Consider the following 13,626-nt stretch of genomic DNA (forward strand, 5'->3'; position numbering starts at 1 on the left):
TAATTTCAGTTCTGCGATCTGATTTCTCGGAGAAAGGAAAGAGACATCAGTTGCACGTCCTGCACATGCATCTGAAGGGTTGCAGAAGCTGGCTGAGGTTTCATCCTCCAAACCAAACAGTGGCCCCACGGCATGCGGCGCCTCCCCTCTGAACCCCTTTAGCTCGGTGCCTTTATCGGCCCTGTACTGACAACTGACGGCACCGGTCGAGCTGAGACAAGGCGCATGAAACATTTCTGACATTTCTCGAATGTGTGGCTAATCAGGAATGGCTCCTCATGTGTGCAGGATTCTCTAACTGGGGTTAGACGGGGGAGAAAAAGGCGGAGGTGATGCTGTACAGCTGTAGAACATGTTGGCTGCAGATTAAAATGTCCTGCAAACAATCTACAGATGATATATATATTTTGATAGGTTTGTAGCCTGTTTACGTAAATATAATTTTATGAAAATATTAGTGTGTCAAGCATGCTGTGAGTACATAAATCCACATATTCTTTGTATCATTTTTGTGATATGGTGTGAAAAAAGCCTTTTTAAACCCTCTGACGGTTAAGAACCTAGATTTGAAGTACTTGAAACATAATCATAAAATGTCTTATTTGAGATATTAAAACCTATTAGGAGAAAAAAGTGCACTCTTTAATGGTTAAATTTGAGGGCCAACTGCACAGGAAACTGACACGCTGGGGATGAGGTGCATCTTGTGCAGAGGAAACCTAACGGGAGATGCATGTTCCTTGCTTTAATAATAATAGGCGATTATAGACGTTTCATATGAATCTGCATGGAATTTCCACCGGAAATGCATGAAAACACTCAAATGTGGAATGCATGACAATCTGGTGTTCTAGAGTTTTGTACACCCCCATCATGAAAAATGCCATTAATGGTACAGTGAGGCAAAACTATGTCAAAAGGATTCCTTGTTGCTGCCACGACTTCTCTCGCCCCGCTGGAGTTCTGCAGCCTGCACAGGCCGTAAATATCCACGTTTTTACAAGCTTAAATATAGAGACATTTTTCTGTTCTCCTCCACGGGTCAGCTCCCCCTCAAAACCAGCAGGTTGCCGTGACAATGCCAAGCACTCCCCTGCACAACAACAGCAGCATTCAACAGGCAAAGATTTAGAGCTCTGCAAATATTGGATGCATTTGCTTTTGCGGGCCAGGACTGGGAGGAACAGAAGTTTAGGAGGGGGCTGGTTTGGTCGTGACTCTCACCTCTACCTGTTCTTAACATACTGAAAATATATTTCCCACAGCCGGTAGAAACTACAGGAGACAGGGGACAGGAGACAGGGAGTGGGAGGTTTCCATTCAATGAGATTGAGGCTGAGAGATCAGCAGGGAGAGAGAGCGAGCAAAAAAAAACAAGATTTAGACTCTCCAGAGGAGACAGCGCACATATTGAGAGGTGGGTCGACTCCCACCGCCGCCCAACAGCTCTCTTCTATTCACACTGACACATTAGTATTCTAATGCCAGTGGGAATGTGTGATCGCCTCTGAAAGAAAGAGATGCACAGGCCTGTGCCAGAGGAGCAGCAGAAAAGATAATGAAGGAGCGCGAGGCAGGGTAAACAAGAGGAGAGACATTAACGTGGTAAAGATCTGGAGGGGAGAGAGGGGGGAGGGAGGGAGAGAGAGCACCGACACATGGATGGGGGTTTTATATGATGACAACATTTATCTCCCTGCAGTCATTGTGTGTGTCTCCATGCCGACACAGCAGCACTTCTCTCATTGGCTCCTTCTCATGCGGGTGCAGCCTGGTTCAACTTTACAGTGAGACAGTGAATTGATAATGATGAATTGCCACAAAACCTTTGTTCTGAAAAAACATATTTTATAGTTTACCCTCGTAACATCACATCTTGCACATTAGTGCAAAGTTTGAATACCGAAATGTAAAAAAAATAGTCCTGCTTGAAATCTTACCTGAGTTAAAGTACAGAATTTATTATAATACTGATTATAACAAAATAAATAATGTTATCCTCAAAATACTAAAAGGTCATTGCAAAGCAACCAGCCATCAAAATAAATGAGACCAATCAAGAAGACTTCATTTATGCTTCTGTTCTCTTTAAACTCCTTCATCTATCCTTATAAAGTATGCACCACTTGCACAGCAGTGTTTGCTTCAGTTTATTGCTCTTCTCTTGTTTGTTAATTTAATTTGCTTTAACGGCCCTTATTTTTCATTTTTCTATTGACTATGTTTGTTATGCACCAGTCACCAAAGCGAATTCCTTGTATGTGAGGGCCTACTTGGCAAAAAAACACGATTCTGATTCTGATACACATGCAGTGAATTTAAAGTATTCTGCAAACAAATCCTCAGAGCTGAAATAGTTTACTTTTCAACCACAGGTCTGCTTCAATCCGGTTCAAAATGTCTCAACATATGCACACAACAAACTAATGCTTGTGGATATTTTCACCGTGTCCAACAGCGAGTTGGATCAACTTGAAGCCCCGTGTCAAAATGCATTTTCTACGGTCCCTTAATAACTTGGGCTAATCACTTTAGCTTTGTCTCTGGGGGCACAATGCCTCCCCTCATGTCCTGTATCCTAGCAAGGGGGCTAGGGAGCGGTCTGGTAGTGGTGTGTTGAATTTGGGTGACAGGGCCCCAGTGGGAGTGGGTGCCCCCCTGTCCCTTAGATAATCCCCAGGAGAAAGGACCTGCATTTAGGGTGCGATACGTCTAATCCGGGGGGACCGTGTTAACAAAGGAGGCCGGCACTTCCTCTGGCCTGGGAGCTTCCGCTGGTCCGGGGGGCCTGGCGTGGGTGCCAGTACAAACATGCAGCAAAAATACACATGGAACATTACAATGGAACATCACCAGACATATAGACAGACAGACACACACAGACAGACACACACACACACACACACAAAGGTGGGCAGAGTAGTGAGATAACATTTTTTTTTTTAAACCACACTGTCTTTATGGAGAGCCAATCCAAACAAGCAGCCCACGCACACAACGGCCAGCAAGAGTAAACACACTCTACTCCATACTGTGGGCAGAGGCAGTGTTTACATTCTGCCCCCGGTGCAATGAAACAAGCCTTGCATGTACTGTAGAAAGATTAGCTCAGTGAAAGACAGAAAAGGAGAGGGATCAAACAGCTCGCTGCCTACCGATAGTTTCATATTTACAAACAGGAAGGCCGCGTCATGCAAAACCCCCGTCAGACGCTACACCGAGTCCTGGTTCACTCGTAAATACAGTAGATGTGATCCGCGGATGCTGGTGGCGGATGACGCATACACTTCAACTCCATTCCCTGGCATGCGTTTGTGTTCGTACCGTAAGGGAAAATGAATACTGTATATGAAGAAGATAAAAATCTGCAAAACTCTTGGTTTTCCTAAGCACATTTTTGTTACCACAAAAGCAAATAGTATCATTAAGGAGGCATATAACAAACAGCTGAGGGATATTATTCCACATTTCTCGGACATGATTCCATACGCAAGTTTGGACTAGACATTTGGAAAAAGAAGGAGGACCTCAGTGATGGTGTCTCTTTTTCCTGATTTTCAGACTCGCTTTTCCTTCCCATAGTATTACACGCTAACACATCCTCTTTCCTCTGTGGGTCCCCTGGCATTGTCATCTGGCCACAATACGTCAGTGGAGAAGCTGCAGCGGAGAGCAGTCAGAGGAAATAATTATTTAATATTACCCGGGCTTACACTGACATTAAAACTGCTTTAACTGCTCACGTAACAACTGGCGCTTCAACTTCAACCACAAAGCTCACATTTGAAGACTTTTTGTTTGTTTATGGTGTGCATCCTGTCGTAGTTCTGTCATCTCACTTACATCTACAGGTTGATGAGAACATGGGCACAGACAGGTAAAATATCTATATACAACCCTGCAGTCCTTTTGTGTAAATTCATCTTTTTTTGTGTCTGTTTATTATCATTGTGTAACTCATTATTGTTTTTGTTTTCTGTATTTGTGGCAGTTTTGTGTCTCCTTGTTTTTTTTTTATCTCTTTCTGTTTTCTCTCATTTTTCATTTCTCGTCCTTTGCATGTCTCATCACCATTTTGTGATTATTTTTTGTTTTTTATTATTGTTTTGTTTCCATTTGCAGTCATCCTTTGTCTATTTGTGGTGATCCTGTCTCTTTATCATTGGTTTGTGTCTTTTTTTTTGAAAGAGCCCAGGGGCCCCTGGGCCCGAGCCAGGTAGGCCTATTCAGTGATCTGTCCAGTCACTACAGGGTCATACTCTTCTTTTCTCAGCTTTTTGGAAGTCTCGTTGTTTTCCAGTGTGACCAACCACACCCATTTGGCACCAACACAGTCTCAAATGAACTTAGAGAGACTATCTAAACCATCTCTGCGGCTCAGGTCTGACATGAAGACTTCTCACCAGGCTCCTCTCTTCTCCGAATGCTGACCTTTGGCTAAACGGTATTTCGGCAGTAGTGTGCGTAAAGTACAGACCCTCATATTTAACTAGATTTATGAGCAGGGACACAGTTATATGTCAGAGTATGCCTCCAAACCCTGTCATGCTAAGTATTGCAGTATTATGGACTCATTATAAAATAGCCGACCGGTCCAGGGCATTTTCTATTTTGACAGAAAGAGGTCCACCACAGCACTGGCACATGTCCCCATGTGTTGGTCCACCAAGACTAACTAGTCATGACAGTGCCAAGTGTGTGTGTGTGTGTGTCTCAGAGGGGAAGCATGCCTAATGTGGGAGAGAAAGAGTGAATCCAACATGGCTACTAGCCAGCGTCAGTGTTCCCTTCTTGGAGAACTTGCCCGTCAATCCATTATAATTCTGAGGACACCGGCTGCTCTTAAATAAAGACAGAGTTTAAACTGGAGAGGCCGACTCTCTCAGACTGCACTCCTCGGGAGACTAGACATGCAGGCTTGTTTGATGTGTGGCAGGCGTGGCTGCGCTGGAGGGCAGAGTCTAGTCCAGGGTCAAGCGGACACCTGCCGGCCTGTGGTTAGTCTGTAACTCTGACCATGACTGCATTTGTACCAGCAGCCGGGGGGAAAGCATCTTGAGGAGCAGGATGTTTACCCAGCCGTATACAACGTGGCTAAACATCTAATAAGCTTATGTGAGCAGGCTTGAGTCTTTGTGTACCTGGAGGAATTGCTCTTCCAAACTTCACACCAACGCTGTCATTTGTCGAGAGTCTGCTGCTGATCTGCAGCCACATCCTGACACTGCCGCCGCCACTCGTGTGCTCAATTGCAGTATATGGTCACCTAGCGGGAATTCCTGAGAAAGCAAACAACCAGCACTCAGGACTGTAGGACAAGGCATCTCTTAGATTCTTGATGTGGAAAAAGTTGCCAATGACGCCATTAACAAACATCTTCATGATTGATTTTCCAGATTTACTATATCACATCATACGATCAGCCACAACATTAAAATCGGTAACTGGTATTCATTTTGTGGCTGGTCCATGTATATACTGTGTGTCTCACTCCCAGTAGCTCTTACCTGTATTCCCACTCCAACCATTGACGTCATCTTGATGAATTTGAAAACTTAACTATTGTGTTAAAACATATTCTTGCTTATAAACTATTTGCAAATCCAATTTTTTCTTAAATGCTTAACACCTGCATTGTTTTCATATATTCACTCCTCCTAGCTTGCTATTGTCTTCATCACTGCCTTTGTTGGCACATTTTTTGCTTCTTGACTCCTTATGATCACCTGTAGGTTAAGTACAAGAGTGTGAAATCATTAGCACATGAACGAATAGAACAGAGGCCCAACTAAACAGGCTGATCGTCAAAAACTCCACATGGATCCCATAATTTGATAATTATCAAAGCAAGATTTTAAATCATAAGGACCACTTTTTTTTCCATATGCCTTCTATCTGAGAGAATCTGGAAATAGTGAGTGAGTATATGATGTCATTGACACGATAGCTGGTTACAAGCTAAGCTGCAGACGGTCGGATCTCTGATGGAAAGGAGACCTCCACTGCCTGTTACCCATTAAAATTCGCAGAAATCATCTGAAGCACGTTAAGACCAGTAAAATGAACCGTAACTACTTAACAGAGAAGTAGCATTAAGAAACTGAGCCACTGCCTGTATCACTTGTGCAAGTCATAATAAGCAGTTAAAAGTTGCAACGATTAATCGATTAGTAATCTACTACTAAATCAATCTCCACCTATTTTGATAATTGTAATAATCAGTTTAAGTAGCTTTGAAATGTGAATATTTTCTAAAACAATAAACTGCTCGTTTGGTTTGTGGACAAAACAAATCATTTTGGGGTTTGGGAAACACAATCAACATTTTCCACCATTTTATGACATTTCATGGACCAAAAAACAATTGATTATTTGAGAAAATGGTCGACAGATTAAACTATAATAAAAAATAATTATTAGTTGTCTTGAAGACCTACGGCCCGTCTCCCGACACCGGGACTCTCTTGGCTCAGCTGAGCCATTCCCAGGCGGTTGACACTCAGTTTGTGGGCCAGAGACCATTCGCATTTGTGTTCTGCCAGATTATTTATCTCACCTGTTGCTTGGTCCAGTTCAACAAGTGCAACTCAAGCACTTACCTCCGGGTGTGCATGTGCATCGAAAGACCTAGACTTTCAACCGTATGTATAAAACAGTTTGTCCCAGCCAGAAGAGTCTTGATTCCCCATCCCCATGTTCCGGGCATCCCGCAGCCTGTGGAATCAGGGTTATTTTGCATTGCAGAACACACATGCAAAGCAAAGTCACAAGTCCAAGGAGGGAATATGCAACCCCTTTATTTGATTTAAACAAAAGTAACAGCGTCGATATTAAAAGAAAAGCAAATAAAGCTATAAATATAACAGACAAAAACATTAAACATGGTGATTTCTTTGCGTTACATGAAGCCTGTGATAAATGTCTTGGTGTAGTTCCGCGTCAGCTTGAAGTTTTGATACGCATCGTGAGCAACTGAAAGCCACCTTCGAAATTCTCATCATTCAACATTCTCTTCAAGTGGCAATGCTGACATGGATCTGAACCCACGACTGTTCAGGAAAGGAGCGCTCTCACCTTAGTGCGGCTGCAGGAAAGGAGCGCACCGAAATAAAAAAATCGAAGTGATAAGAACAGTAGATTAAGAGAGCACACAAGGGTCTGGTCCCTGTATGGAGTTAAAATGAAAAAAAAAACAAGGATGCACAAGAGGGAAACTGAGAATTTATGCTTCAGAAATTATTTAACCCATAAAATAAATGTACATGAGACATCACAAATGTATGAGGCCAATGAGTGAATTGATAGATACATACAGTAGATGGCTGATGCATCGTTCCAGCCTGTCTGGAGCGAAGCACGGTGAAGACTACATGGGCAGCAGAAAGCACTTTCACAGGCGGTGTGAGGAGACATACAGACATACAGACACACAGACAGACAGCCATTGCTGGGAGGTGTGTATTAACCTATTTTAAAAAGGTGCAAGTGGTGTGTTTAAGCGCGGTAGAGCAAAATCCTTTCGGCACAGTCCTGGCCAACCAAGCCGGCGTACTGCTGCACCTCCGTCTCATCGCTGGAGCCCTTGCGTTTGCGGGAGTAGGCGGCATAAGGCATGGCGGCACGTCTGTACAGCACAAGCGCTCTGCCCACATCCTTCAGGACTCGGGCATCTCCTGGACACAAACGGGCACACACGAGAACATAATAAGGACCAGAGTAGACGCATCAAGCACAATGAACATTGTCCCGATTTCCCCTCACTCGTTTGGGCAGGGATACACCATTATTCCGAGAAGCTGTTGGAGGAGCAGTGAGTAGTAAGCAGCCCCCCCCCCACAAGACGCCCTTAAACCTGAGATCACAGTGGTGCCTGAGCAGGCTAGTACGCTGGCCTTGTTAATGGGGCCTTCCTCCCTGTTGGCTTTCCACACTCAGCATCCATCTCATTAGGTCTTGTGTCATGCACTGCCAGCTCCCATCAGACCAGTGAAAACACTGTTAATCTGAAAAGTGTGCGTGTTGAGGAGCTAAGAATGGTCCTCTGGAGAGTCGGATGGGGAAAAAAAAGAGGGTGAAAAACAATGACCCTCATAATAAAACCGCTACCTCCAGGAGCGAGAGGCAAAGCCAAGCTGCCCACAGCTGGTGCCAACAGGACATGCACGGGATAGCACAGCAGGGAGTGCCACTGTAGCCCAACCTAACCCAGATATCCTGCAAATGGGTGCTTAAAACTCCACTGTTGGCACTAATCATCTTCCCACTCCGGTGAGAACTGTGTGTCTTCCATCCGCTGTCATTCACTGGAACTTGAGTAGGTATCTCACGTCTCTCTAGCGAATAACATCACTGCTCTAGTCTCGCTAATTGCCCTCTGAAAGTGCTTTCATCTCTCTCCTTAGCTCTTATCCTTTCCAAGCATTCTGCTCTTTTTTTACCCGTTGCAAAATGTCTAACATATGAAATGCACGTACCCCCTACACACTCTATATATTATATTCCATCCATTCAGACTGCGCTGTCAGGAGCAATCCTGGTCTGGCCTCGCAGAGAGGAGGCAGGTGAAAATAAACTTCAGGCCAGGCAGTGGAGCGCAGTGGACTTGCTCGCCCAGGCCCATGGCGGCACACAGGTTGATTTGGTTAGGTTTGATATTAATAGAGCTCAGGTTCTATTATTCAGCGATACCTTTCCAACATAAAAATCTGAGAGCCCAGGTAGTATAAGTGATGCCACCTGATAAACAAATCAACAGAGAAAACAAGACTAAGGAGAGAAAAGCTGCAAAATAAAAGATAGTTTCTCTTGTACCACTAACTGTACAGCAAACCAGAGGACAGAAGAGAGTGGTGGTAAAAGCATATAGCCCAGAGGACATGTAGATTCAACACCCCCCCCCCCCCCCCCACACACACACACAATCAGGAGATTTTCATATTTCAACCAAGATTTTCAAACTACCCTGTGAGTTCATGTTTTATTCATCTACCTCCCTGCTCAGTAATGCCCTAACCACTGTTTCTCCTCCTCTTCTCTAAAAAATGCTGAGTCGCTGTTAAACATAATTGATGAATGCTTGATACAAACTTTTAAATGAAGAAAATCAGCAGTACCCTAAGTCTCACATGTGGGGAAATGTATTTGAAAAGAAGACGTAAACATGTTATGTAACTTCTGTGCGACCATAATTTTGGTCCATGAAGATTTAATGTGCACTGAAGGGATGAAAGTGAAAATATATAAACGTCGGATGCTTCCTTAATAATTTAAGCTTCCGTCAGTATTGTCTTTCTAAGCACTGTGCGCTTCCTCGTGTTACTTATGAGTGTGACGGCCCACTTAAACGGGAGTTATGCAAAGTCACTCTTGTCCACTCCGATGTGTGACACTGCTCTGAAGATATTAAGTAGTGAACATTATACAGACCTAAGTGAATAGTAGCACGCAGCTTTAAGACAGTCTATTAATCTTAACAGCAAAACCGAGCAGAGGCCCAATCTCTCTCTTTCCCTCTCCTTCCCTTACTCAAGGGCAATCCAAACATCCGTTCCTCACATAAACAACTTTCCTTTTCTCCTCCATCCATGCCCCCTCCCCATTTTGAGCAGCTCCAGACTCTGTTCCCGCCAGGCCCACCGGACGTTCAGTGACACGCCACTCTGGGGTCACAGCTCCTCCGGGTCGAGGGGTTGAAGGGTCGGGGGAAAGAGGAGTGCTGATGGTCGGACATGAAGTGTGAGGGTCAGGGCCGGGGCTAGGGGCCTTGACACCTCGCCACGCTCCTCTCTCTGTCTCTCTCCATATCCATCTCAAACTTTCTAAACACAGGACTTCACACTGGACGCCGGTCAAAAGCAGGCCATCAGGTTATGACCCAGTGTTGCAAATGGTAATGTCATAAATAAGAATACTTCTTTTTGACTGGAAGACCTGGGTTCAAACCCTGGTGTTAGCACACATCCGTTCAGCTGACCCTGGATGAATTTTGACCTCCACAGGAAAGAAAGCAACAATAGATATTATCATTTTTATTTTTATTAAAATGAGGGTAAGTGTTCAGCAGTAAAATTGCAGCAAATCTGTGTGTGTGTGTGGTTGGGGGGGGGGGGGGGGGGGGGGGGGGGGGGTTCCATCTTTCTTCCACTCTGAATAGGAACATTAGTGCAGGTCAGGCTAAGAGGCAGAAAGCCTGGTGAAGAGCAGAGCAAAGTGGTTCTGACAGAGGGACAAGATATGAAAGTGTAAGTGTGTACTGTAAAAGATATAAATATAGAGGGGGAGCAAGTGGCTTGGGGGTAATGGTGCTGTCAGACTATCACAGTCTCCCCCACCTATACTGTGTAGGCTTCACTGTGCCTTGCTGAAAGTGAATCTCAGAGTCAATGAGATTGATGAGAAATGAATGTATGTATTTGTATGAAACAGGAAAGAGAGACCAACATAAAGAGAGCATTGTATTTAAACTTTTAGATATTTTCTTTCAATGTATTGCTGTTTAGTGTAGAGTGTGCAACATGTCATTTTGTGAATCTTAGTTGGTGCCTGCTGGATGCACTCAAGGTCCAGGGGGTGACTACTTGTGTCACACAAGTGTATATCCTGCTGAACAGGCAATGACCCTACTTCTGTCTCTGTCGAGCACACACTGATTATGAGCGTGTGTGTGAGAGACGTTACATACGTGTTGTGTCGAATGTGTGAGTGTACATTTGTGGGAGGCCACAACAAGGCCTCTGGGCCCTCGATGTGTCAGCAGCAGGCATGTAATCAATGTAAGGCTGCGTTGGACAGAGTTGTGTAAACTTTAGATTAGCTGTCTTTACACACCTCATTAGGACAGCTCTGTAACCCGGTCACCATTTTAACACAAATCCAGCAACACAGTTCTCATCCACCCCATGGGTGAAGCATGGAGTTCAAGGCCGGGACTTACAAAAAGGCACAAGTTACAATTAATTGGGGATTTTGCAGACAGTTTTGGTGAAAACTGAATTATATTCTTAAATATAATTGTCTGTCCAGTTGGTTTTTGCATTTTCAATTTTCAGATCAAGACCCTGCTTTATCATTGTCGTGATCACATTGTTGTGATCAAAGGTTCAACGTACATCTCACTCTAACCCATCTACTTCATGGACCATAACTTTTTTCATGTTTATTGATAAAATGTTCAGGAGTTTTAAATGTTAACCAACCTAAAGATCAATGATGATATATATTCTGTGGAATATTTATTGATAATATATCCTAATCACATACATTTTACTTTTGTGATGACTGTGAATAAATAAGTAAAGCTCCCATAAAGCTGCTTTCAGACATGCACTGAAGTAATTGACATTTCCATGGGAACTTTTCCTGCCAGGCCCCCTCATAAAATTTGCAGAAAATGTCTGATTGAGCCCATGTGAGAATACAGCAGGAAAATCTCTGGAATATTAATGGCGAGGGTTAGGGCTAGGGAGTTAAAAACAGATTGCAACATGTCTTTATTTAGGCCATGATAAAGGCAACACACTTCAACAGTGTGCCATGCTGCTAACCTAATGATGACACAGGGCAGGCTGACCGGGTGACTGTCTGACCACTTGGCATTTTTCAAGAGAAAACCTGCACACCATCTTTAGCCGCAGTTCAACCTCACACAGTTGGCAACAGACCTGAGAGCCAACCATCAAGACATCTAACACTGATATATAATGGCACTGCGTTCGTTTTGGACAGCCAGGCCTGAAATAATGCCCGGCTCCGTCCAAGATCAACATTACACTCAGGAATGGAGGCACCACACGAACCACAGATTCGCCAACATACACTGGCCACAGAGAAAATTGTTGCTTTGTCCTCAGTAATTTGTGCACACTAAGGGATTAAAGGCAAGATTGACAAGAGAAGGTCAGACCTACCACTAGCTTAGCTGTTAATGGCAATGCTTTAAATGACCAGCCTACTAATGGTGCTTTATTTCTCTTGAGTGTGGTGCTTTCACCACCGCTTGAGTCAACAACAAAGGCTAGACAGGTAATGAAACAAGGTGCAGAGTCCGTACTTCCTTTAAGAGGTGTTGAGATGATTTAGATTCTTTTTAAGTCTGACCCCTGCAATAGGGGACAGAGGAAAGTTAATCAGGTGTGCTGCTAACTCTGTCAAGTCAGAGTATGACCTCACTATAGCAAAGCCTTAAACGTCAACCTCATACCTCCACCTCCTCTCTGTGAAACTGTCTGTCGTTTCAGTGACAGGATACAGCCACCAGCCTCCCTCCCTCCCTCCCTTTCACTACTCATTTCAATAAAATCACTTTATCTCTCTCTTTTATTACTCTCTTACCTTCCATCTATCAGTCCCTGTTTACTTGACAATCAAATTCTTGTCCTTTCACATCTCCTATTACTGTCCATCAGTGGTTCTTATCTGTTTGGTGCCTGTTTGGTGATGCAGATTAATGGGGCAGAGAAAACAGAGATGGCTCGCCCCTTGTAAACTCTATCAATCAGTTTACAAGCACTTACAATATCCCCAGCACAGTGTACCAAATATCTCCAATCTCATACAATTATTCATATAACACTGTACAGTTAAACTTCATTTTAGAAGCTGAGCAGTGTCATACCCATCGGACTGTGTTAGTCTACAATGAACTCGGCGAGTCTTTCTGCTCAGCTATGCACAGCTATATAAGGCAAACAAGTTCAGTTTGGCTTATGTGGGAGCTGCATGAATCTCATAGCATATTCACCTAAAACCACCCAGGGCACAAAAATGCAGAATCAACACAGCAGGGTGAGCAGAGAGAGATTCAAGAAGTAAATGTATTGGCCATGCACCAATGCAGAAACTCGTTCAAAACTCACTTACATTCTCCCTGGCCCAAGGCTCTAACCCTGACAGCCCAGGCAATGGGCGTCTGCCAGTCTACCTTCTCCGTGTGGTTTATTACCGCTGATATCGCTATTCATCTAATGACAGCATGATCCCTCCATATCGACGGCACCGGCCCTGCTCTGACCACGCTGAAGGATCGTGGGGAGAGAAGACTGTGTGATCAGAGCTGCTGGCCCTGCTCACCCCTGCTCAGTGACTGAGCGCTGCCTTGGAGCAAACCCACAGTTTTCAATACACCATCACAGTGAAGCCAGATCAGATGTTACCACAAAGTTCACGGGTTCATCCAGGATTGCATGTATGAAGAACTGGAGGCTCGAAGACTTAACTCGCAGCAGCAGCAGCAGCAGCAGCACAGTGTGTTACCAATGTAAGTAATGTCTGCAGCTGCATGGGATAAATGTGGGAAAATGCTGTTCCCTATATAGTTTCTTAAATGAATAATGATAAGAGCAGAGTGGAGCGTTGTGTTGTACCTGCATCTGGATCCTGGTTGAAACGAGCATAGCGGGAGTTCTCCAGCTGCGGTAGGCATCGCTCTATTGATACCCAGGCATAGGTCTCCGGGCACAGGAGGTCTGACGGCCGGTACTGCCCCTGGGGAATGAAAATGGCACAGAGGAAGAAGGGGGGGTTGGGGGGGTTACACCACCGTTAAGAAACTATTGCTTATCACAGATTATTGATCAACAGAAAATAACAATAACAATTTTAAAAGTCAAATATTTGCTTACTACAGGC

At 44.2% G+C, this 13,626-nt stretch overlaps 1 protein-coding gene across 6 annotated transcripts in view; it reads right to left on the reverse strand.

Annotated features, from left to right (window-relative positions):
- Nucleotides 1-6,781: 6,781 nt before the first annotated feature.
- LOC118284047 (arginyl-tRNA--protein transferase 1) overlaps nucleotides 6,782-13,626 on the reverse strand; it is a 47,093-nt gene continuing 40,248 nt past the window's right edge. For all 6 annotated transcript variants that reach the window (XM_035606641.2, XM_035606640.2, XM_035606636.2 and 3 more), the window contains 2 exons: nucleotides 13,362-13,482; nucleotides 6,782-7,673 (listed from right to left, as the gene is read on the reverse strand). In XM_035606641.2, coding sequence (XP_035462534.1) covers nucleotides 7,495-7,673; nucleotides 13,362-13,482 — 300 coding nt within the window. In that variant the 3' untranslated portion in view covers nucleotides 6,782-7,494. The remainder of the gene's footprint in view (nucleotides 7,674-13,361; nucleotides 13,483-13,626) is intronic.

This window comes from Scophthalmus maximus, chromosome 10 (assembly GCF_022379125.1).
Source record: "Scophthalmus maximus strain ysfricsl-2021 chromosome 10, ASM2237912v1, whole genome shotgun sequence".
In the NCBI taxonomy this organism is placed as follows: domain Eukaryota; kingdom Metazoa; phylum Chordata; class Actinopteri; order Pleuronectiformes; family Scophthalmidae; genus Scophthalmus; species Scophthalmus maximus.